Source organism: Macaca mulatta, chromosome 7 (assembly GCF_049350105.2).
Source record: "Macaca mulatta isolate MMU2019108-1 chromosome 7, T2T-MMU8v2.0, whole genome shotgun sequence".
NCBI classification, from domain to species: Eukaryota; Metazoa; Chordata; class Mammalia; order Primates; family Cercopithecidae; genus Macaca; species Macaca mulatta.
In genome coordinates, this window is record NC_133412.1 from 8,081,226 (window position 1) to 8,103,246 (window position 22,021).

Below are 22,021 nucleotides of genomic sequence, written 5' to 3' on the forward strand. Positions count from 1 at the left end.
GGGTTCCTCCCTGGGTTAGCAGTGCCTCTCCTGGGGTAACCTGGCTTACTTCGTGTTTGCCCTGCTGGCAAGTGCAGGCTGCAGGGCTCTGCTGCTGTAGGTGGCATTACCAAGGGCTGAGCAGGTGGCGCTGCTCCACCGGGAGATTGAGTAAACCACTGAGTCATTAGGAGATGTTGAGCTCTCGCCAGGCACTCCTGGAGGCACAGGGGATCCAGCAGAGAACTGAAGGGGGCTGCTGCCTCTGTGGCTTTGGTGCGAGGTTGGGGAGGAGGGGAGAGGGAGAAGGTGGGGGAGAAGGTTTATGGAAAACAGGGCGCAGGGTTTGGGGTAGATGGGAAGTCAGGGAGCCCTGGTGAAGAGGCCACAGTGGAGCAGAGACTGGAACAAAGAGAGGGCTGGATTTGTTCATCTTGCTTCCCAAGAAAGAGGCTGCAGGCAAAGTGGCTCTTACTCCTCTTGTTTCTCCTCATAGGTTCTAGAAGATTTCTGAGGACTCAGCAGTAACTTGCAGGGCTGGACTGAGGCTATTTCCTTGTATCAACTTTTTAAAAACGAATGGTTAATACCTAAGTAAAGCACTTCCACCCTACCCACCCCCCGAGAAAGTACGTTAGTCACATGCTAGCGTTTTTATTAGGAAAAGACGAATTTCCAGTTGAAGCAGAGGGAAGTGAGTGGATTGAGCCTGGCACGGGCCTTGGCGCCAGCTGCACTTGCCCTGGTGCCAGCTGCACTTGCCCTGGTGCCGAGCCACAGCAAGGGCTGGCGCTCGGCACTATGAAAAGCCCTCCTTTTCGGAATCTGGGGACAAATTGCAAAGCCGATGCCCTTCACTGGCATGATAGGGAGGAGACCAGGGGCCCTGCCTTGCCTTGAAGGAGGCATCTAAACACCCCTAGTGATGGAACAGACTTAGCCACAAAAGCAAGTGAGGGGCACGTTGTTGCTCCGTCATCCGCCGGTGGCATTAAGTCCTGTGGGGCAGGTTGCGTTTCCTCCTTTCACGACGAGGGGCCTGAGCCTAAGAGCTCAGAGCCTGGGCTTTAGTTTCTGATTCCCCATGCTGTGCTGGCACAGGTTTCCTGGGCAGCGCCCCAGCACTGGTTTCTTACGCTAGGGCGGAGAGGGGCTGCCAGGGAAAGTGTGGGAAAGGACGAGGGGTGGGGCCATGAGAGGGAACAGGGCTGGGGGCGGGGCCTGGAAGGCTGGGCTGCGGGGGCGAGGCCGTGGGAGTGAGCAGGGAGGGAGCCAGGAGCGAGGCCTTGAGAGGGAATAGGGGGCGGGGAGAGGGGCGGGGCAGTGAGAGGGGCGGGGCAGTGAGAGGGAGCAGGGCTGGGGGCGGGCCCTGGAGGGCAGGGCTGAGAGGGCGGGGCCGTGAGAGGGAACAGGGGGCGGAGTGTGGGGCGGGGTCGAGGATGATGGGGGCGGACTTGAGGGCGGGGCCTGGGGGCTAGGGAAGGACTGTGCCAGATCTTGTGTCCAGCCTCTGAAATCTTTCCTCAGTTCTTCCTTGTCTTTCGTGGCCTTGGCGTTTTTGAGGAACGCAGGTGGGTTATTTCGTAGGATGGCCCTCAGCTCGGGCTGTCTGATGATCCTTCCTCCAGATCAGGTTCGGATGATGCACTTTGGGCACTTTTGTTCCTCTTGGTAAGTTTTATCCAGAGCCTCAGGATAAATATTTGTTCCATGACAGGCGATGTGCACTTTGTTTTAGGTGGTTCTCCCCAGAATTCTCCACTGTCTAGTTACTAATTTCTCCTTTGTAACTAATAAGTATCCACTGGAGATACTTTGAGATTATGTAGATACGTTGTTACTCTTCAAACTTTTTACCCACTACTTTTAGCATTCATCAAAGATTCTTGATGGTTGCCAAATGGTGATTTTCTGATTCCATCATTCCTTCCACATTTAATAGGGACTTTTCACTGGAAGAAAGAGCTTTCCCCCTCCCCTGTGCGTTTATTTACATATGTATTTATATCAGTGTGGACTCATGGGTCTTTATTTAAGTCTAAAGGTTATAATTCTTCATTGTAGTCGTTTATTTTCATGCTCAGGGAATCCCAGAGAAAGCCACTGGGAGCCCCTTCAAGCAGCTACTGTGTTCTTTTGGCATGTTCCCATGTCTAAAGTAAAGTTTCCCACTTGCTGGTACAGTAAGATGTTCCAGGCTCTTCTTATACTTCCCCGTCCCAGCCCTGGATTCCTTTTAGTGGAGAATGGTATTTAGAAACCAGTATTGGAGCACAGGTGTGCTCATTGCTATTGAGGTGTTATTGTGAAGCCCATTCAGGGAGCCGGGGAATGTATGAGTGTGTAAACACACAGACATGCATGCGTATGTGCATATGTGTGTAGACATATGGCCCCAAGGTCCCTGACTGCTGATATGCATGCTTTGTGTAACCCTGTCCCTTGAGTGTGGGATGGACTGAGTGACTCAATGCTAATGAATGGGCTATGGCAAAAGCCATGGGCTGTCACTTTGGATACCAGGTTATAAAGAGACCCGGCTTCTGTTTTGCACACCCTCTTTCACTTGCGCGCTCAGAGGGTGCTCAGCCACCCCTTCGTGAGCTGCCCTGGAAAGAGTTTCCCCTGGCAAGGAGTTAAGGGAGGCCTGGGGCCAACAACCACATGAGTGTGAGCCTGGAAATGGATCCTTCTGGGTTTCATTTCTTCTCTTAAGATCACAGCCCCACCCACAGCTCAGTCAAATCCTTGTGAGAGACCAGAGTCAGAAGCACCCAGTTAAGCCACATTCAAGTCCTGGTCCATAGAAGCTGGGAGATAATACATGTTTGTTGTTCTAAGCCACTAAGATTTGGGGCAATCTGTTTTGTTAATCCATAGTTAATTAATACAATATGTTATATCTACACATATGTGTGTATGCATAGAGAGGGACCACACATACATTTATATCTGTTTTTATACCTGTCTCTATATATTATAAATCATGAGTTCACACTGATAACTTTAATTTTACCTCAGTGCTATAGGGTTCATTGTGATCTTCCCCACTTTCCATATTTGTAACTCCTTTCTCCAGCAGTGAGAAACCCAGCTCTGATCATCTGCAATATATTAATTTATTTGTTCAGTCCTAGAGGACACAAAAAACGGCTTCAGAATTGCTATCTTATGTTCCAGAAAAAATAACCTACTCATGGGAGTTCAATCTTTGTTTAGAGTTCTTGTCTTTAGTTGTCATATAGTCCAAATACTGCAACCACTATGTTATGAAAAACAAGGACTTTCCAGCTTCTCTGGGAAGTAAGGCATGAGATGCAAAGGGGAAGACGGTTTCTTTCCAGGCAGCACGTGCTGGGCTTCGCTGTCTTGCACTGGAGAAGTGTGAAACAGAAGGGAAAAATGCAAAACAGAAGGGCAGGGCAAGGCTTCAGAGGTCCCCGCTCTGTGCTTTCTTTCTCCCCTGAGCCCACACTGCCTGCCTCCCTTGCGTTAGTACAAAAGCACCAACATCTGAGGCCAGCGATGTTGTTTTTAAACAGTCATTAAATTATTTACAGAGAAAAGTGTGTTGCTTTTTGAAGGCTTCTGAGGAAGGTTTGAGTTATCATCATTTCTATTATTCAAAAAGCCAAGTAACAAGCCGACTTGGATCTCCCCAGAAAGGCTCAGTTTGGGGGTACTTGCAGGCCCTAATCCACACAGGGGCTCTCCTAGAGTAACAAATGGGACATCGGCATGACCCCTCTGTGGAGGGCCTCTGTGACATGCGGTTGTCACTGCAGACCTCTGCAGAGGTGACCTCCCCAGAGACAAGAGACCTCCCAGAGCAGCACTGCTGCCTGGGTAAATGCGGACATCCAGGAGGCCAGCTCCTAGCCTCACCCCACAGATAACTCAGTCCCACCCTGGTCACAGGCACATGGGGCACTCCGCATGGCAGTTGTGGGAAAGTGGCCAAGAACACGAGGTTCAACCAGCCATGGTTTCTCTAAGATCTGCCTCAGGATTGTCACATGCTAAGCACTCCACTTCCCCATGCCTGCAAGCACCCCACAAGTTCCCAGACACACACACACTACACAGGTCATACATAGTCATGCACATGCCACACTACACAGGTCATAGTCATGCACACAACACACTACAGTGCACACATACCACACACATAACACCACACACACATCACAAACACACACACCACACATGCATGCACACACACCCACTCAGACTCATCACACATACACACATGCATCACGATACACTCTGCACTCATACAACACACATCCATCAGACACATACACAAACATAGCACACACACACACATCATACATTCACAAATAGCACAAATATGCACTGAGCCAGGCCTCATGGAGATCCAGCAAAGGGTGCTGGCTCTCTCCCTGCCTCCCATGAACCCATCCTTGCCCCGCAGCCTGCCTGCACCTACCTCCCGCCTGCAGGAACGGCTCTCCCCAGCTCTGTCCGCCAACTGACTCCACAAACCCTGGGAGGCAGACCCAGTGGGGCCCTTCAGATGCAGGCCAGTTCACTTCCCAGTGCCCAGCCTCTGTGTGAGATGTCCCTGGTGACTGAGAACAAGAGGCCATGTGGGATAAAGCCAGCAGGAACTGCTGAGCATCCAGCACCAGCGGGGCCTCCACAGGGGATTTCCCTCCCACCTCCCTCTGCTGCAGGTGGCCTCCCTGAGCTGCACCCCTATCGTGCCATTTCCAGACGGTGAACAACACTTGCACTGCAGTTTTTCTCCTCGGAAATCCCCACAGCTCCCACCACAGAGCCGTGCACAAAAAATATCTTCAATAGGTGGATAGGGATGAATTAAGGTGCAAAATGAGAACCATTAAATACTACTTGCAAGCCATTTCTCTTAAAAGGTACTAGTGCTAAGATCCTTAAAGATTTGCATCCACCATTATTGCAGATGACTATTCAGATGTTGTGGGCAGACATATTGTTTTATAAAAGTATAAGAATGAACTCTGACGATGGCTTGGGAATATATTGGTCTAATATCCACTTCCCTCTCTCTTCCAGGGTCAGAAATCTTGGATAGAGAAAACCTTTTGCAAACGGGAATGTATCCTTGTAATTCCTAGCACAAAAGACCCTAACAGGTAAATTGGAAGCCACGATTAAGACATTATCCAAACCAGTGCTTCTCTACCACTGTTTTCGTGTTTGTAGGAGGCAGAAAGAGGAGTCCAAAGGTGTGGCCAGAATCCATTCCCCATGGGAGTCACTAACTAGGGAGTCACTCGGGCTCCTTGTTACTCCATTAACATGCAAATAGCTTCAGAAAAGAGTTTCCTTCCGCCACTCACCCTAATGCAAAACTCTCATAGCCAAATGGGCCTACATCATTCCTCTTAGTCTCAGCAAGATCAAGGAGTTGAGGGCTTTCAACAGGGTTCCAGGATATTTTCCAGGCCTCTTCAATAGAGTTTCATAATGTATTTAGATAAAAAGAAATTTTCATCACAGGAAAGATCTGAGCGATTGAATGAACTAGCCGTAACTTTATTAAAGCATTTGGCTTGTGCACAAAACCCCAAACAATTTTATTCACTGACATGAAAATGCATCTGTTATAAGCTGAACAGAGGCCTTGTAAAGTCATGCAAGCAGAGATTAATTTAGCTAAAATGTCTCATCTCTAAGGGCAAAAGCTGTGAGACTGAATCTGGGGGAAGAAGAACAATTTATCCATATATTCATCCAATATGAAATGCATGCAGAGAGAATCATGACACAGAAGTACACACTCTTCGAGATCACCTGGTTCAAATTTGTTTCACACAGGCAGTCACAGTCCCTCCACATCCCCAAGCTGCCCCTTGACCCACACCACCCTGCAGATTCTCCTCCCGGTTTAAACCCCAGTGATTGCCCCCCGAGGTAAAAAATGCCATTATAAAACAATGCCAACGGTCACAAAAATCTCCCCTTTGTTGCATCCACATGTCCCTTCTTATTTCAATGGCACATAGGCCATCCCGGGAACTCTCCGTGCCAGCACTGCACTCCTCCATGAAGCCAGATATCCAGGCAATAGAGGGCAAAAGGTGCTTCTGGGCTCATATACAAGCCTTCTTGATGCACACCATGCAGTCCCCAGCATGGATTTTAAAAAAAAGGATGAAAAGACCAACCATTTAAACCCTTGGAAATGATCCCAAAGACAAACGGCAAGTAAATAAATATCTTTAGAGAAAGCCAGCAAAAATTCAGTAAGAAAGGCTAGAGTCTGTGGGATCTGAACCGAGAGTTTCCTCCCTCCCCCTGCCCAGCTCAGCAAGATGGAGACTCTGCTCCAGACTGCTGCAGCCAAGAACACAGAGCTCCCTCCGCACCAGCTCCCAGTCAGGGGGCTTTCTTCCAGGGAGGAGGAGGATTTCAGCATTTCTCATCCTGTCCCCTCCCACCTGTTGCTGAGGCTGAGTCCTGGATGAATGCAGTTGAGAGACAGAGGCTCCCTTCTTCCACCCGCGCCCCACTCATGTAAGCAGCAACCACAGAAAGTGAGAGTGGTTATACTGGCTTCAGACAAAACAGACTTTAAAGCAAGAAAAGGTAACTAGAGATATTAAGGACATTTTATAATGATAAATGGGACAATCCATCAGGAAATTATAACAAATATAAACATATAGGTACCTAAAACAGCACCAAAATGCATCAAGCAAAACTGACATAAAGAAAGGAAGAAGGAGACAATTCAAGATGACAGTTGGAGACTTCAATACCCCACTTTCAATAATGGATAGATCACCTAAACAGAAGACCAACAAGGGAATAGAAAGCTTGAACAACATCATAAACCAATTAGGCTTAACAGATATCTATAGAGCACGCCACCCAATAACAATAGAAAACACATTCTTCTCAAGTGCATAGGGAACATTCTCCAGAATAGACCATGTGTTAGTCCATTAAAAAGCCTCAATATACCTAAAAGGATAAAAATAATACAAAATATGTCCTCCAACCACAATGAAATAAATTTAGAAATAAGAAATCAATAGGAGGAAAAAAATTGGAAACTCATAAATATGTGAAAATTAGCACACTACCAAATCACCACTGGGTTAAAAAAAATGTCAAAAGGTAGATTAGAAAATACTTTTAGATAAATGAAAATGAAGACATAACATACCAAAACGTGGGAATGCAGGTAAAGTAGTGCGGACAGGGAAATTTATACCTGTAAATACCTATATTAAGAAAGATCTTTAATAAATAACATAACTTTCTACTATAAGACACTGGAAAAAGAAGAATAAACTAAACTTAAAACAAGTAGAGGGAAGGGAATAATGATTAAAGTGGAAATTAATGGAAAAGAGAATAGAAAAGTAGAGCAGTTCAATGAAATTAAAAGCTCTTCTTTAAAAAGCTCAACAAAACTAACGTATCTTTAGCTAGAGTCATAAAAGAAGAGAAAGATAAGACTCAAATGACTAGAATCAGAAATGAAAGAGGGGACATTACCACCAACTTTATAGAAATGAGTATAAAAGAATACTATGACTTACATGCAAACGAATTAGATAACTTAGATGAAATGGGAAAATTCTGAGAAATATACAAACTGCCAAAACTGACTCAAGGGAAAGTGTACAATCTGAACAGAGCTATAAGGAGTAAAGAGATAGGATTAGTAATTTTAAAAACTGCCCAAAGAAAAGCCCAGGCCCACATGGCTTCTTTGGTAAATTCTAAAAAACATTTAAGGAAGAGTTAACACCAGTTCTTCACAAACTCTTCAAGAAAATAGCGGAGAAGGCAACATTCCCCAACTCATTTAATGAGGCCAGTACTACCCAGAAACTAAACTAGACAAAGACATTACAAGATAGAAAACTATAGATCAATATATCTTATGAATATAGATGCAGAAATTCTGAACAAAATAACTATCAAACCAAATCCAGCAACATATAAAAATAATGATACACCATGACCAAGCAGGATTTATCCCAGGAATGTGAAGTTGGTTTGCATTAGAAAAATAATTAATGTAATATAGCATATCAATATGGTAGAAACAAAAATCACATGATCTTCTCAATAGGCACAGCAAAAGACTTGGATAAAACTCAACACTCTTTACAAAAAATCACTCAGAAAACCAGGAATAGAAGGGAACTTCCTCAACCCGATAAAGAACAGCTATGAAGAATCCACAGTTAACATCAGGCTTAATGGTGAAAGATTGAATGCTTTCCTCCTAAGATTAGGAGCAAGGTAAGGATGTCCTCTCTCACTACTTCTATTCAACATTTTAATGGAAGTACAAGCCAAAGCAATTAAGTAAGATAAAGAAAGGAAGAAAAAGTATCGAGATTGGAAAGAGAGAAGTAAAACTCTCTGTTTGCAGATGACATAATCTTACACATAGAAAAATCGTAAGGAATCCACCAAAAAATATTAGAACTAATAAATGAATTCAGCAAGGTTGTGGCATATAAGATCAATACACAAAAATCAAGTGTATTTCTATACACTTGCAATGAACTATATGGAAATGAAACTGACAACATAATTTATATATAACTGCATCAAAAAGAATAATAGGAGGACTCACATTTTCTGATTTGAAAACTTAGTACAAAGCTACAGTAATAAAAGGACAATAATACTGGCATAGGACAGACAGATAGACAAATGGAACAGAATTGACAGTCCAGAAATAAACCCATACACCTATGGCAAATTGATTTTTGGCAAGGGTGAAAAGTACTTTCAAAGGGGAAATAGTAGTTGTCTCTTCAGCAAATGGTGCTGGAATAACTGGACAGCCACATGCAAAAGAATAGACTTGGACCCTTACCTCATGCTCTCTATAAAAGTTAACTCAAAATGGACCAAACACCTAAATGTCAGAGCTAAAACTATAAAACTCTTAGAAGAAAATGTAAGGGTAAATCATGATCTGGGATTTGGCAAATGATTCTGAGGTATGACACCAAAAACATGGACAACAAAAACAAAAACAAAAAATTGGCTTTACCAAAATTCAACACTTTGTGCTTCAAGGGATGCTATCAAGAAAGTGGAAAGACAACCCACAGAATGGGAGAAAATATTTGCAAATTATGTATCTGATAAGGGACTTGTATCCAGAATACAGAAAGAGATCCTACAATTCAATAATTAAAAAAAGATAAATAACCCAAGTTTTTTAAATGGGCAAAGGAAATGGATAGACATCTCTCCAAAGAAGATATACAAATAGTCAACAAGCACATGAAAAGATACTCGATGTCCTTATTCTTCAGGGAAATGCAAATCAAAACCACGATGATATACTGCTTCACAATCAGTCAGAAGACTAGGATGAAAAGGTAAGAGAGTGTGTGGGAGAGGATATGGAGAAATCAGAACCCTCAGACACTGCTGGTGGAAATGTACAATGATACGGCCACCTTGGAGAATAGTTTGGTGGTTCTTCAGAAGACTAAACATAGAGTAACCATATGACCCAGCAATCCCATTCCTAGTGTATACCCAAGAAAAATGAAAACATTTATCCACTCAAAAACTTGTTAACGTAAATATTCATAGCAGCATTATTCATAACAGCCGAAGAGTGCAAATAGCCCAAATGTCCATTAAATGATAAATAGATGAACAAAATGTTCATCTGTTTATACATGAGAATATTATTCAGCTATAAAAGGGAGTGAAGTACCGACACATGATACAATATGGATGAACCGTGAAAACATGCTAAGAAGCTGGTCTCCAAAGACCACATATTAGAGGACTGCCTTCATATGAAGTGTCTAGAACATGGAAATTCACAGAGATAAAAAGTAGACTTGTGGTTGCTTATGGCTTGGGGAGGGGTGCACAGGTAGATAGATGGTGGTGAGAAGGAAGATAAAGTATGCCATGCCAAGTTTCTTTTTGAGGTGATGAAAATGTTCGAAAATTAACTGTGATGATGATTACACATATCTGTCAATACTAAAAACCATTTAATCTCTCTCTCTATATATATACACACACATATATATACACACACACACATATATATACACACACACACACACATATATATATATGCTTTTTTTTTTTTTTGAGATGGAGTCTCACTCTGTCACCCAGGCTGGAGTGCAGTGCCACGATCCCAGCTCATTGCAAGCTCCGCCTCCGGGATTCAAACAATTCTTCTGCCTCAGCCTCCCAAGTAGCTGGGATTACAGACGTGCACCACCACACCCAGCTAATTTTTGTGTTTATGGTTGAGACTGGGTTTCACAATGTTGACCAGGCTAGTCTCGAACTCCTCATCTCAAGTGATCCATGTGCCACGGCCTCTGAAAGTGTTGGGATTACAGGTGTGAGCCACTACGCCCGTCCTGAATCATATACTTGAAATGTGTTGATTATGGATTATATGAATTATATCTCAGTAAAAGGAAAAAAGAGAAAGAGAAAGAAAAAGAGGGAGGGAGGGAGGGAAGATGTAAGTCCATCAGAAGGAGGGTGGGAGGGAGAGAATGAGGGAAATGGTGAGGGAAAAGAAAAAGGAAAACAAAAAGGAAAGACAAGGCAGGGAGGAAGCCCCAAGGCTGGCCCCATGGGAGCACAGAAGGCCTCCTGGCAAAGGCCCTGCACATGTGTGTTACACACGTGCACACACTCACACATCTAGCCTAGTAAAGATATCCTCTCTAGTCCCCAAGCCAACTCCATTCTCAGTTCTTCCACCCCCAGCTCTCCCACCCCATTTGCTAGGGTGCACGGCTGCCCACGCAGGCTCCTGGTGGGTCCAGGAACAGACCTGTCCTCCATGCCTTTCCTGGATTCCATCTCCCCCAAGACATCACTCCAGGCTACTGCAGTTCTTTCTAATGTTTTCAAGTTTTTGGTGGGTCCAGTCCACTCAAAACAGTGGCAGCCAAAATTGATAGAGTAACAGATGAAATCCTAGGCACACTAGGAAAAGAAGCTGGCACAACGCCAGGGAACATGTTCAGAGAAGACTAGAAAGCCAGAGTTCAGGGAGGCGGTGAGAGGTTGGCTGGGTTTTGGGAGAGATGCTGTAGAACTAGAAGATCCCTGATGTTGGGGCAGGTTATGGCCCAATGGGCCATCTGTCCAGGGCAGAAAAAGACATATTGGTCACTTTTGAAATAGCCTTTTAGCATTACTTGGGTGGAGAAATGTTTTACTAAGGAACAGAACAATTCAACAATATGGAAAAATTTGGCTGACACCTAAGTAAGTAATTTTAGAACTTTGGGAGGCCAAAGCAGGCGGATTGCTTGAGTTTGAGACCAGCCTGGGCAACATGGCAAAATCTGTCTCTACTAAAAATACAAAAACTAGCTGAGCATGGTGGTGCATGCCTGTGGTCCCAGCTACTTGGGAGGCTGAGGTGAGAGGATCACCTGAGCTTGGGGAGTCCAGGCTGCAGTGCGCGATTATAGCGCCACTACACTCCAACCTGAACGACAAGAGAAAGAAAAATCTGGAAGGTCAACTCTGTGTTCAGAGGGCATGTCTATACTTTGTCACAGAATGTTCAGTACTTGATGTTTATACTGATGTTATCAAGACATCAAAAAGTTAAAATATTTTCAGAAAGAAAGAGCAACTATCCAATGTGTCTAAAATCAACTGGCATATAAAGAGATGTGCACTGATTATCTGGAAAAGGCCATCAGATGGGGCATTTCTGTCCCTAATAAAGCTGGCTTACTGAAGTGTTAGTAGGCTCCTGTTTGGGCCCAACTCACCTGTTGAGGTTAATTCATCTTTGCTAATGAAGGGGAAAGGGGGAGATTGTTGTAGAAAGACCCTGCTTTGCCTTTGTTTTCAGGTGTTGCTGTGGCCAGTTCACCAACCAGCATATCCCCCCTCTGCCAACTGCAACACCCAGCAAAAATGAAGAGGAAAACAAACAGGTGGAGACTCAGCCTGAGAAATGGTCTGTTGCCAAGCACACCCAGAGCTACCCAACAGATTCCTATGGAGTTCTTGAATTCCAAGGTGGCGGATACTCCAATAAAGCCATGGTGAGAAAGGCATTCAGACATGGTGCCACTAGGATCACAGCTTTCATTGGCGGCCAGTCTCCCAGTCCCAAACTGCAGATACCTGGTCTCCTTCATAGCTGTGGCTCAATCTTCCTAGATATTTCGTTGAAAAACCAAGAGATTTATCTGTGCATATGGCTTTTAGCCATGAGGCTTGGAAACTGGACACCATTGTAAAGAACATCTAGTGTCCCGTAAATCCATACCGAACCTCTGAATCCACAAACCAGGCTCTGGCCCAACCCTGCAAACACACTCCATTGCTCCATCTTCAGTAATGAAAGACAAATTCCTTTTTCTAATAACTGTGGACCTGCAGCCCCCTTAGATGTGTTGAGAGTCTCTGGAAATATTTTCCTCTGAGGTCTGTCCACAGCTTCCCTGGGCCTGCACTCAGCTGGCCCGAGAAGGATCAAGGTCCCTCACATTTGCATGTAAACAGGGAGTGCCCTCTGCCCTTCCAGTGAGCCCTGCCAGAGTGGGGGAGGCTTCAGCTCTGTGATCCATTCTAGCTCACTCTGAATTACACTCCTACATGCCCAGTCACAACCTTTTTGCAATTTCATTTTATTTCACTGGCCCAACATCATCGTTAAAATAAAATTTAGTTGCGTTCCAAATGCTGCAATATACAGTCTTCTGAACTGGCTCCCTACATATTAGCCCAGACACAAAGAAGCAGTTCATAGAAGACAAGGCATCTGAGCATTATTAACCTCCTCCTCACTTCGAACAGAAGGTCAGGTTCACATGTGGGCCCATGATCGCCTGTCCCATTTACTCAACAACATCCTCATCCAACTTCTTGGGCCACTGTTCTAGCTAAGCCAGCTTTGGAACCTATTCCTCCAAGGTTAGGATTGCCAGATAAAATACAGGACACCCAGCTATATTTGAATTTCAGACATATCATGGATAAATTTTCAGTACAAGTATGTCCCAAATATTGCATGATTTATTGCATTTAATAAAAATGTTGTACTGAAACATTTTTCATTGTTCCTCTAAAATTCAAATTTAACTGGGTGTCTGGGTCTGTTTGGCTGCTATAACAAATTGCCTTAGGCTGGGTAATTCATAAACAGCAGAAATTTATTGCTCACATTTCTAGAGTCTGGGAGGCCCAAGATCAAGGTGCCAGCAGATTTGGTGTCTGGTGAGGGTCCATCCTCTGCTTCATAGCTGGCACCTTCTTGCTGTGTCCTCACATGGCAGAAGCAGAGAATAAGTTCTCTGAGTCCTCTTTTTTTTTTTTTTTTTTTTGAGATGGAGTTTCAATCTTGTTGCCCAGGCTGGAGTGCAATGTGCAATCTTGGCTCACCGCAACATCTGCCTCCCGGGTTCAAGTGATTCTCCTGCCTCAGCTTCCGAAGTAGCTAGGATTACAGATGTGCACCACCACACCTGGCTAATTTTGTATTTTTTTAGTAAAGATGGGGTTTCAACATGTTGGTCAGGCTGGTCTTGAACCCCTGACCTCAAGTGATCCACCTGCCTCGGCTTCCCAGAGTGCTGGGATTACAGGCGTAAGCCACCATGCCCGGCCCTGAGTCCTCTTTTATAAGGACACTGGTCCCACTCATGAGGGATCTATGCTCGTGACCTAATCACCTTCTAACATCCCACCTCTTAACACTATTGCATTGGAAATTAGGTTTCCACGTGAATTTTAGGGGAATACAAACATTCAGACCATAGCACCAGGCATCTTTTATTTGCATTTGCTAAACCTGACAATCCTCTCCAAAGTTCCCTTCAGTCACTTGGCCACAGACTCACACAGAGGGCTCCAGGGCCCTGAGGGAGAAACAAGCCAGGCAGTTCTTGCTTGGACAAGAGCAATAGCCTCACTCCCCTTTGACACGAGAAGCAAAACCAAGAACAGAGGCTGAGTGCCACACACTCTTTCACAGTATATCCGTGTATCCTATGACACCAAGCCAGACTCACTACTCCACCTCATGGTGAAAGATTGGCAGCTGGAACTCCCCAAGCTCTTAATATCTGTGCATGGAGGCCTCCAGAACTTTGAGATGCAGCCCAAGCTGAAACAAGTCTTTGGGAAAGGTCTGATCAAGGCTGCCATGACCACCGGGGCCTGGATCTTCACCGGGGGAGTCAGCACAGGTAAGAGCAGGCCCTTTCCCTCCCGATAGTCAATGTACCACCCAGAACTCATTGGGTCCCCAAAGAGCTTCTTAATAACTAAGGACAACAAAACATATTGCATCCTGATCATATTTATGAGAAAAGTGAAGTCTTTATTCCGTAGCTTGTGGTTTTTACTTTGGTATGACTCTTTAAAACAAAAAAAAACAGCAAGTACAATAATGATTGTCTTTTTTTGTTTGTTTGTTTGTTTGTTTGTTTGTTTGAGACGGAGTCTCACTCTGTCGCCCAGGCTGGAGTGCAGTGGCCAGATCTCCGCTCACTGCAAGCTCCGCCTCCCGGGTTCGCGCAATTCTCCTGCCTCAGCCTCCCGAGCAGCTGGGACTACAGGCGCCCGCCACCTCGCCCGGCTTATTTTTTTGTATTTTTAGTAGAGACGGGGTTTCACCGTGTTAGCCAGGATGGTCTCCATCTCCTGACCTCGTGATCCGCCCGTCTCGGCCTCCCAAAGTGCTGGGATTACAGGCTTGAGCCACCGCGCCCGGCCTAATAATGATTGTCATAATGGTGAACATCTCTGGGTCACCCATGACATGCAATGTTCCTTGAACTGAGCCCTATACAAGCATCATCTTCATTAGACCTCTTGACAATCCGTTTCCTGTTACAGGAAAGGAAACTGAGGCACAAAGACATTAAGGAATATACCAGGGAGTCTGGCTCTCAATTTTCACGGAAGGGAGCCAAGGAATGCCAAAAAGACTCCGGTTATTTCCAACTTCAGGCCTTAGACATCTGTAAAGGAAATCCCTGCACAGTTGCTTTGGTTTCTGTTTTTGTTTTCTCATTTCTAGAGCTAATGCAAGACTGCTAGTTATCATGAGCTTAGACTTTCAGTGTACTTTGTTTTAATGATAAAGATGAGTGTGTCTCACCCCTGATCTCTAGGGAATGTAGGGACTGAGGGCAAGTGTCCCTAAATTTCATGAATGATAATATGCTGGGAAGTTGAAGAGCCTAAAACATGACTGATGGCTGCTCACAGGTGTCATCAGCCACGTAGGGGATGCCTTGAAAGACCACTCCTCCAAGTCCAGAGGCCGGGTTTGTGCTATAGGAATTGCTCCATGGGGCATCGTGGAGAATAAGGAAGACCTGGTTGGAAAGGATGTAAGTGTTTTCTCTGCGAATGTTGGCAATTGTTTAAAATTAATGATTGATTTTGAGGTAACTGTAGATTCAGATGCAGTTGTAAGAATAATAAGAGAGCTCCCTTGCGGCCTTTCCCATTTTTCCAGCGGTAACATCTTGCAAAACCATAATGCAAGATCACAACCCAGATACTGTCATTGATACGGTCAAGGTGCAGAATGTTTCCATCAACACGAGGATCCCTCCTGTTGCCCTTTCATATGTATATACCTCATTTCTTCCTACCCCCACCTCTTCTTTAACCCCTGGAAACCACTAATCTGCCCACCCCCCCCACCCCCATTTCAAGAAGGTTCAGTAAATGGGATCATACAGTAATGTAACCTTTGGGGACTGGCTTTTTTTTTTTCACTCCACACAGTTCTCTGAACATGCGTCCAGGTTGCCATATGTATCGGTCTTCATTCCTTTTTGCTGCTGGATGGCATCCCATGGTATGGATGCACCAGTTTCTTTAATCATTTGTCTGTTGAAGAACAGTTTGGCTGTTACAAGTGAAATAGCCATAAACATCTCTGTGCAGGATTTGAGGTTAACATAGGTTTTATTTCTCTATGATAAATGCCAGGAGTGCAATTGCTAGGTTGTCATTATCTAAAACAATTAACTTTCTTTCTATTTTAATGTAACAATTGGCAAAAATAAAACCTTCAACAGGCAGGGTAGAGAGGTAAGAATAGGTTTCAGTGCAGTCACTCCACACATATGTATTGTGCTTGCTTCCCTTGTTTGTCTTAACATCCAAGTCCTGCAGGTCTGATTTGCGCTGTGCCCTTTGTCAGGTAACAAGAGTGTACCAGACCATGTCCAACCCTCTAAGTAAGCTCTCTGTGCTCAACAACTCCCACACCCACTTCATCCTGGCTGACAATGGCACCCTGGGCAAGTATGGCGCCGAGGTGAAGCTGCGAAGGCTGCTGGAAAAACACATCTCCCTGCAGAAGATCAACACAAGTAAGTGCTGGCAAAGGCATGCACTCCTCCTGGGCTGATGCCATCACAGAGGAAACAAGGCTGAGAAGGAGATTGCCCAAGGGGATTAGAAGATTAACCTTGCTTCTTGTTAGGTCAACAGAAAATGACTCACCTAGATGCCTTACCTTAGCCACCTACCAAATCACATACACTGGGCTACGTGGGGATGCTTTGCCCCAGGTTCATGAGTTAGCACAAAACAACCCTCAGTGCTTGCCATGGTGATGGCCTTGCCCACCCTGTTGCCCAGTGGTTCTTGTTCCCTGTAATTAGTTGTTATTTTTTAAATGTTTGAACAGGAAAACAATTTCTCAAAGATTTAGTATGATTCCTTCTATTTGCTGATAAGTATTATGTGATCATTAAATATCTCTGTAACTCTGGGCCTCTCATGTAGACTAAGATGGCTAGGTGGGGACATATCTGTAGAGGGCTGCAGGAGCCGTCTGCTCCTGAAGGGGCATCATCCTTGCTGGTCCTGAGGGGGAGCTGTCACTGTCAGACGAAAGCTGAGGTCGAACTAGAGAGAAAGACACAAACCTCAACCAGATGAAACAATGATAACAACTGGTTAGAATTACAATAACTGGTATAATCTCTTGGAGCATGTTTATACTCCGGCAATTCTTAACGTCAATTGTTAAACGATCTGAAAGAGTAGTTTGTTTTTCCCATTACTGGCAAGATTTTTGTGGGAGACCATCTAGTCCTGGCGAATGGTCATTGGGAAGCATCATGTATGGGACTGTGATACTGCAGAGTGGGTAGAACGGGGATGGCCTACTAGGAAAAGTTGTAGATTTCCAAGAGTCAGATCTTGATGAATACATTGGTTGATGACTAAATTTTTTTTGTTCTCACATCTCTAATTTTTCTGGACTTGTAAGTTTTTACAACACCCCACTTCACTGGCCATGTGACTTGTGGGCTTCCCTTTGTCATCCTTTGCCTAGGGCTCTGAGCAGGGCAGGGACAGCAAAGGGGTGCTCAGTTGTCACTTCCCACAGCACAGAGCTTCGAGGACCCCAGCCTAAGCCAAGAAGAACCTGTTCTACTCTGTTGCTCGAAAATAAGGTGATTTGGCCACCATATTCCTAAAGATTGAGAATACTGAGCCTTGCTTGGGTTGGAAATCTCAAAGGCAGAGTCTAGGATATCTTAGTTCATTTTTCCAAATATCTCCTGGTCAGGGCTTGGCACAAAGCAGACCCTCAATGCATGTCTGCTGAAATGAACTTAACCGTAATTACTCTGATGGACACAGCAGAGCCATTCAACATATGTAAGAGTCCCTGACTGTAGAAACGCCTCATGGAAGCAAATTAGAGACTCTGAAATGACTCATTTGAAATTCTCCAATCTTCTCATAACAAATGCTGGCAGATTTTATCTGAAGCCCTTCAGAGCTGAGACCAACGACACTTCCACTTGCCTTTAGTTAATGTTGATCAACTAATTCCCACCACAACTAATGGACAGCTGGTGAAACAGGCTCAGAGTGTGGTCTGTCATGGCTAGTGTGGTGTAAAATTGGGAAGTAGGCAAGTGTGCTTCCACTCCCATTTCCTTCTCATTCCAGAATCCCAGCTTCCTGGAATCTTCCTGCCACCTCCTGCTTCCCAGAGCCATCCCCGCAGACTCTGCCACCAAAAGTTAGTCGGTGCCCACTGTGTTCTTGAAGAGTCCTGTTGACTGATAGAGACAGAGGGAGGACTCTGGGAATAGGTCATTAACTGATGGGCTACTAGTGGTCCATGTGGCTGCGTCCAAGATCAGCGCTTTATTCCAGCCACTGAAGATGGAAACGTCAACAAGAACAGTGTACCGCATTTGTATGCTATAACATTTACAAAATTATTTGGCAGCCAAACACACGTACTGATATTTTTACACCTGCAGGAGGTAAAGGAGGCGCTGTGATTGTTCACCTTTTACAAATGGCTGTCTAAGGCTCTTGGTGATTTGGTGAGATGTCATAAAGGAGAGGCCAGGAATTGAACTGCAATTTCCCTGGCTGGTCCCCTTTCATCATCTCATTCTTCAGGGACAGCCATCAGGGTAGAAATTTCAGACCATGGGCTAGGACAGCCAGGGAGGTATTTTTCCAGCAAGGAATATCTTCCAATATTTCTCAGTGGTCACCTTGAGGTAGCCCGAACATCGGGTGAGTGGGTTATTCAGGAGTTTAGCCATATGGGAGTCAGAAAGTTTCAGATTTTGAGGTCCTGGTTTTCCCAGTGAGGCCATCATATGTGACAGAATGCAAGAATGAAAATCGGGCTGGGCGCAGTGGCTCACACCTGTAATTCTAGCAATTTGGAAGGCTGAGGCAGGTGGATCACTTGAGCTCAGGTGTTTGAGACCAGCCTGGGCAACATGGTGAGACTTCATCTCTACCAAAAATACAAAAATTAGCCGGGTGTGGTGGCATGTGCCTGTAGTCCCAGCTACTCAGGAGGCTGAGGTGGGAGGATTGACTGAGCTGTGAGAGGTTGAGGCTGCAGAGAGCCATGATCATGCCACTGCACTCCAGCTTGGAGGACAGAGTGAGATTCTGTCTCAAAACAAACAAACAAACAAACAAACAAAAAAACAGAAAAAGAACAAAGAACAAAGAAAAGAAAAAGAAAATTGCTGTCATGTCCCTGAGTTCCTTCCAGCCAGATGGAGCACCCCCGAGTCGTAATGTTTTTACTCTTCCCTATACTTCAGGAGTTAAAACGACCGTGCAGACAATGCAGGGCACAGGTGGTACCGGTGAATGTGGTTTGTGTTGCAGGACTGGGGCAGGGCGTGCCCCTTGTGGGCCTCGTGGTGGAGGGGGGCCCTAACGTGGTGTCCATCGTCTTGGAATACCTGCGAGAAGAGCCTCCTGTCCCCGTGGTGATTTGTGATGGCAGCGGACGCGCCTCGGACATCCTGTCCTTTGCGCACAAGTACTGTGAAGAAGGCGGGTAGGATTTCTGACGCGCGAGGAAGGGCGGGTTCGTAACTGCCTCTTTGTTGGGCCAAGGAGCAAATCTAAAGTGGTCTGCGTAGACATTCCAAACATGTTTAAATCAGGAAGATTTGCTAGATCTCCTCTCCCATTTCCTGAGGTCAGCATCCAGGGGAACCGTCAGAGGCAGGGTGTTCCTGGTGGAATTCTCTCTCCCTCATTTCCAACTTCATTTTCCCTTAGAAAGTTTGCAACAAAGCTGGAATTTAAGACAAGTGAGAATACGGTGTTTGACGACGGTCACTTTTTGTCTCCTGTGTTAGGATATCCTCCCACAGCAAAGTCTCAAATCAAAGACAGAGAGATGTCTGACGCATTCATATAGAGATTTAACTTGCCTTGTTTTGTTCTCTTGCATTTTCTTTGAACAGAATAATAAATGAGTCCCTCAGGGAGCAACTTCTAGTTACCATTCAGAAAACATTTAATTACAATAAGGCACAATCACATCAGCTGTTGGCAATTATAATGGAGTGCATGAAGAAGAAAGAACTCGTAAGTGTCTTGAATTTATTTCCAAACAAGCTCTGTGGAGAGAATTATGTTTCCTTTTCTAATTCTGCCCATGTGTGCATGACAGGCTTGTTCGTATTTTAGTCCGGCCTTTTCCGAGAGACAGTACAAATGCATACCAAATTGGCGGCTGTGTCCACATGACAGAAGCTAAAAAAGCCCATACAGGGGAGGGCCCCTAGTGCTTTCGAACCTTAGCAAGTGGGGCGTGACATCACACAACATCCTTCGAGGCTCATAAGATTACTCAGATTCATAGTCTTGAGGAAAAGGGCCACATACCACCCTGTCAGGCATGTTTGCAAAGTTGTGTTATTTTATTTCCCATTCCTTCCCTCTTCCGTTGCATTTACAAAGAATAGGCCCTCTTGTCGTGCACAGAAGAGGGACTCCAAAATTCTAAGCCACACATTTCCTACAAATATCTCCTGTCTGATTAGTGCATCTCCGATGGCGACTGAGAGTTTGGAGTGCAGCTCCCTCCTCTCGAGGGTGCCAGAACGGATGGGGAAAATAATACAATCAGTATGCAGGCAGGCACCCTAGAGCAATGCTGCAACTTCCGGAAATCAGCCGGGCACGGTGGCTCACACCTGTAATCCCAGCACTTTGGGAGGCTGAGGCAGGCAGATCTCCTGAGGTCAGGAGTTTGAGATCAGCCTGGCCAACATGGCGAAACCCCATCTCTACTAAAAATACCAAGAAAATTAGCCAGGCATGGTGGCGTGCACCTGTAATCCCAGCTACTCAGGAGGCTGAGGTAGGAGAATCGCTTGAACCCGGGAGGTGGAGTTTGCAGTGACCCAAGATTGCGCCATTGCACTCCAGCCTGGGCAACAAGAGCGAAACTCCATCTCAAAAAAAAAAAAAGAAAAGAAATCAACAGCACTTGATTTGGAACTGTTTAGTGTCAGGATCATTTTATTATGCGTCAGTCTCTGTGGTCATTTTGTAACAACACCCCATGTCTCCCTCTTGTTTTCAACTTGGCTTTAACTCGGTCTTTTCACATTTTCAGGTCACTGTGTTCAGAATGGGTTCTGAGGGCCAGCAGGACATCGAGATGGCAATTTTAACTGCCCTGCTGAAAGGTGAGCTCTCGGGAAATGGTGACTCCTGCCCCTTTGATGTTGGCCTGGCTGGCAATCCTTCCCTCCCGGCCTCCCGTGGATTATGTCTGCTGGTGCTAGACCCTGAGCCAGCCAGGCTGCTTGAGCGGTCTCAGCGTGAAGCCACGGCAGAATGACGAGGCTGGCTACAGGTTTCTGTGGGGCGGAGGTCTGTGGGTGCTCCTGGACCCATCATGGGCCGAGGTCAGAACCGTTTCTATTTGTAGCTGGTTCACTGAGGGCTTCAGCTCCTAGAGTGTAAACATGAGATGGATTCCTTTGCAATCACTACATTCCACAGTGTTCTGTCCAATTTCCCCGTCTCGGCTCTAATGACAGGCTTCAGGCCGGCTTTCATGGCCGGGGGAGTCTGCTCTGCAATGCACACTTCCTCCCTGCCTCTCGGTTATCCCGGTGCCATGAGGGGGCAGGGAGGACAGAAAGAGAGGAGGGGTCACTGTCAGGCTGGCTGCCTGGCAGTCCCAGGGTTCCAGCCTTCCTGGAGATCATCTCCAGGGGCCCCAAGTCATTAGGTTCCTCTTCTGTCCCTCCCAAGAAGACCATGCACAGCTGGCATGGGAAGAGGCTGCCTCCACCTTCCTCCCGGGAAGCTCTTTCAGCTTGGTGCCTTTGTGGTCTATTCAGGGCGAGAGCAAAGGCAGCAATGCTTAGTTCTAGGCCAGCAGCCCAGGGGAAGCCTGTGCTCACCACCCAGCACCTGCCAAACCCTGGCAGTCCAGGTGAGGAGTGAAAAATCATTTCGGTTTTTTGCCTTTCCAGGAACAAATGCATCTGCTCCAGATCAGCTGAGCTTGGCACTGGCTTGGAATCGCGTGGACATAGCACGAAGCCAGATCTTTGTCTTCGGGCCCCACTGGCCGGTGAAACTGTTTTTTTCCATTCATATCATTGATCATGACTTTGTACAAGTGACACATGAGTATGTTTTCCCTTGTGACATGGAACTCAGGAAATGATGTGGGGTTTCTGATGACAGGATATGTAATCTATTAGGATCATTAGAAGATGTTACTGTTTAACTTTAAAGAACCAAC

The 22,021-nt window shown here is 45.5% G+C and overlaps 2 protein-coding genes and 1 non-coding gene across 3 annotated transcripts in view; all 3 read left to right on the top strand.

Moving 5' to 3' along the window:
• The first annotated feature begins 1,512 nt into the window (after window positions 1–1,512).
• On the top strand, window positions 1,513–19,434 carry LOC144329830 (transient receptor potential cation channel subfamily M member 1-like). Its single transcript, XM_077939029.1, has 8 exons — window positions 1,513–1,650; window positions 5,038–5,117; window positions 9,282–9,347; window positions 11,834–12,029; window positions 13,964–14,177; window positions 15,205–15,329; window positions 16,154–16,325; window positions 19,126–19,434. The coding sequence occupies exons 3-8, from the start codon at window positions 9,286–9,288 to the stop codon at window positions 19,302–19,304; spliced, it is 948 nt and encodes a 315-aa protein (XP_077795155.1). The 5' UTR covers window positions 1,513–1,650; window positions 5,038–5,117; window positions 9,282–9,285; the 3' UTR covers window positions 19,305–19,434.
• MIR211 (microRNA mir-211) lies at window positions 17,252–17,360 on the top strand. The gene has a single exon (NR_032042.1). It is a non-coding gene; the product is annotated as a microRNA mir-211 (primary transcript).
• A 1,248-nt stretch (window positions 19,435–20,682) lies between the features above and the next one.
• TRPM1 (transient receptor potential cation channel subfamily M member 1) overlaps window positions 20,683–22,021 on the top strand; it is a 30,054-nt gene continuing 28,715 nt past the window's right edge. The window contains exons 1-2 of the mRNA XM_028850659.2: window positions 20,683–20,948; window positions 21,747–21,847. Coding sequence (XP_028706492.2) covers window positions 20,822–20,948; window positions 21,747–21,847 — 228 coding nt within the window. The 5' untranslated portion in view covers window positions 20,683–20,821. The remainder of the gene's footprint in view (window positions 20,949–21,746; window positions 21,848–22,021) is intronic.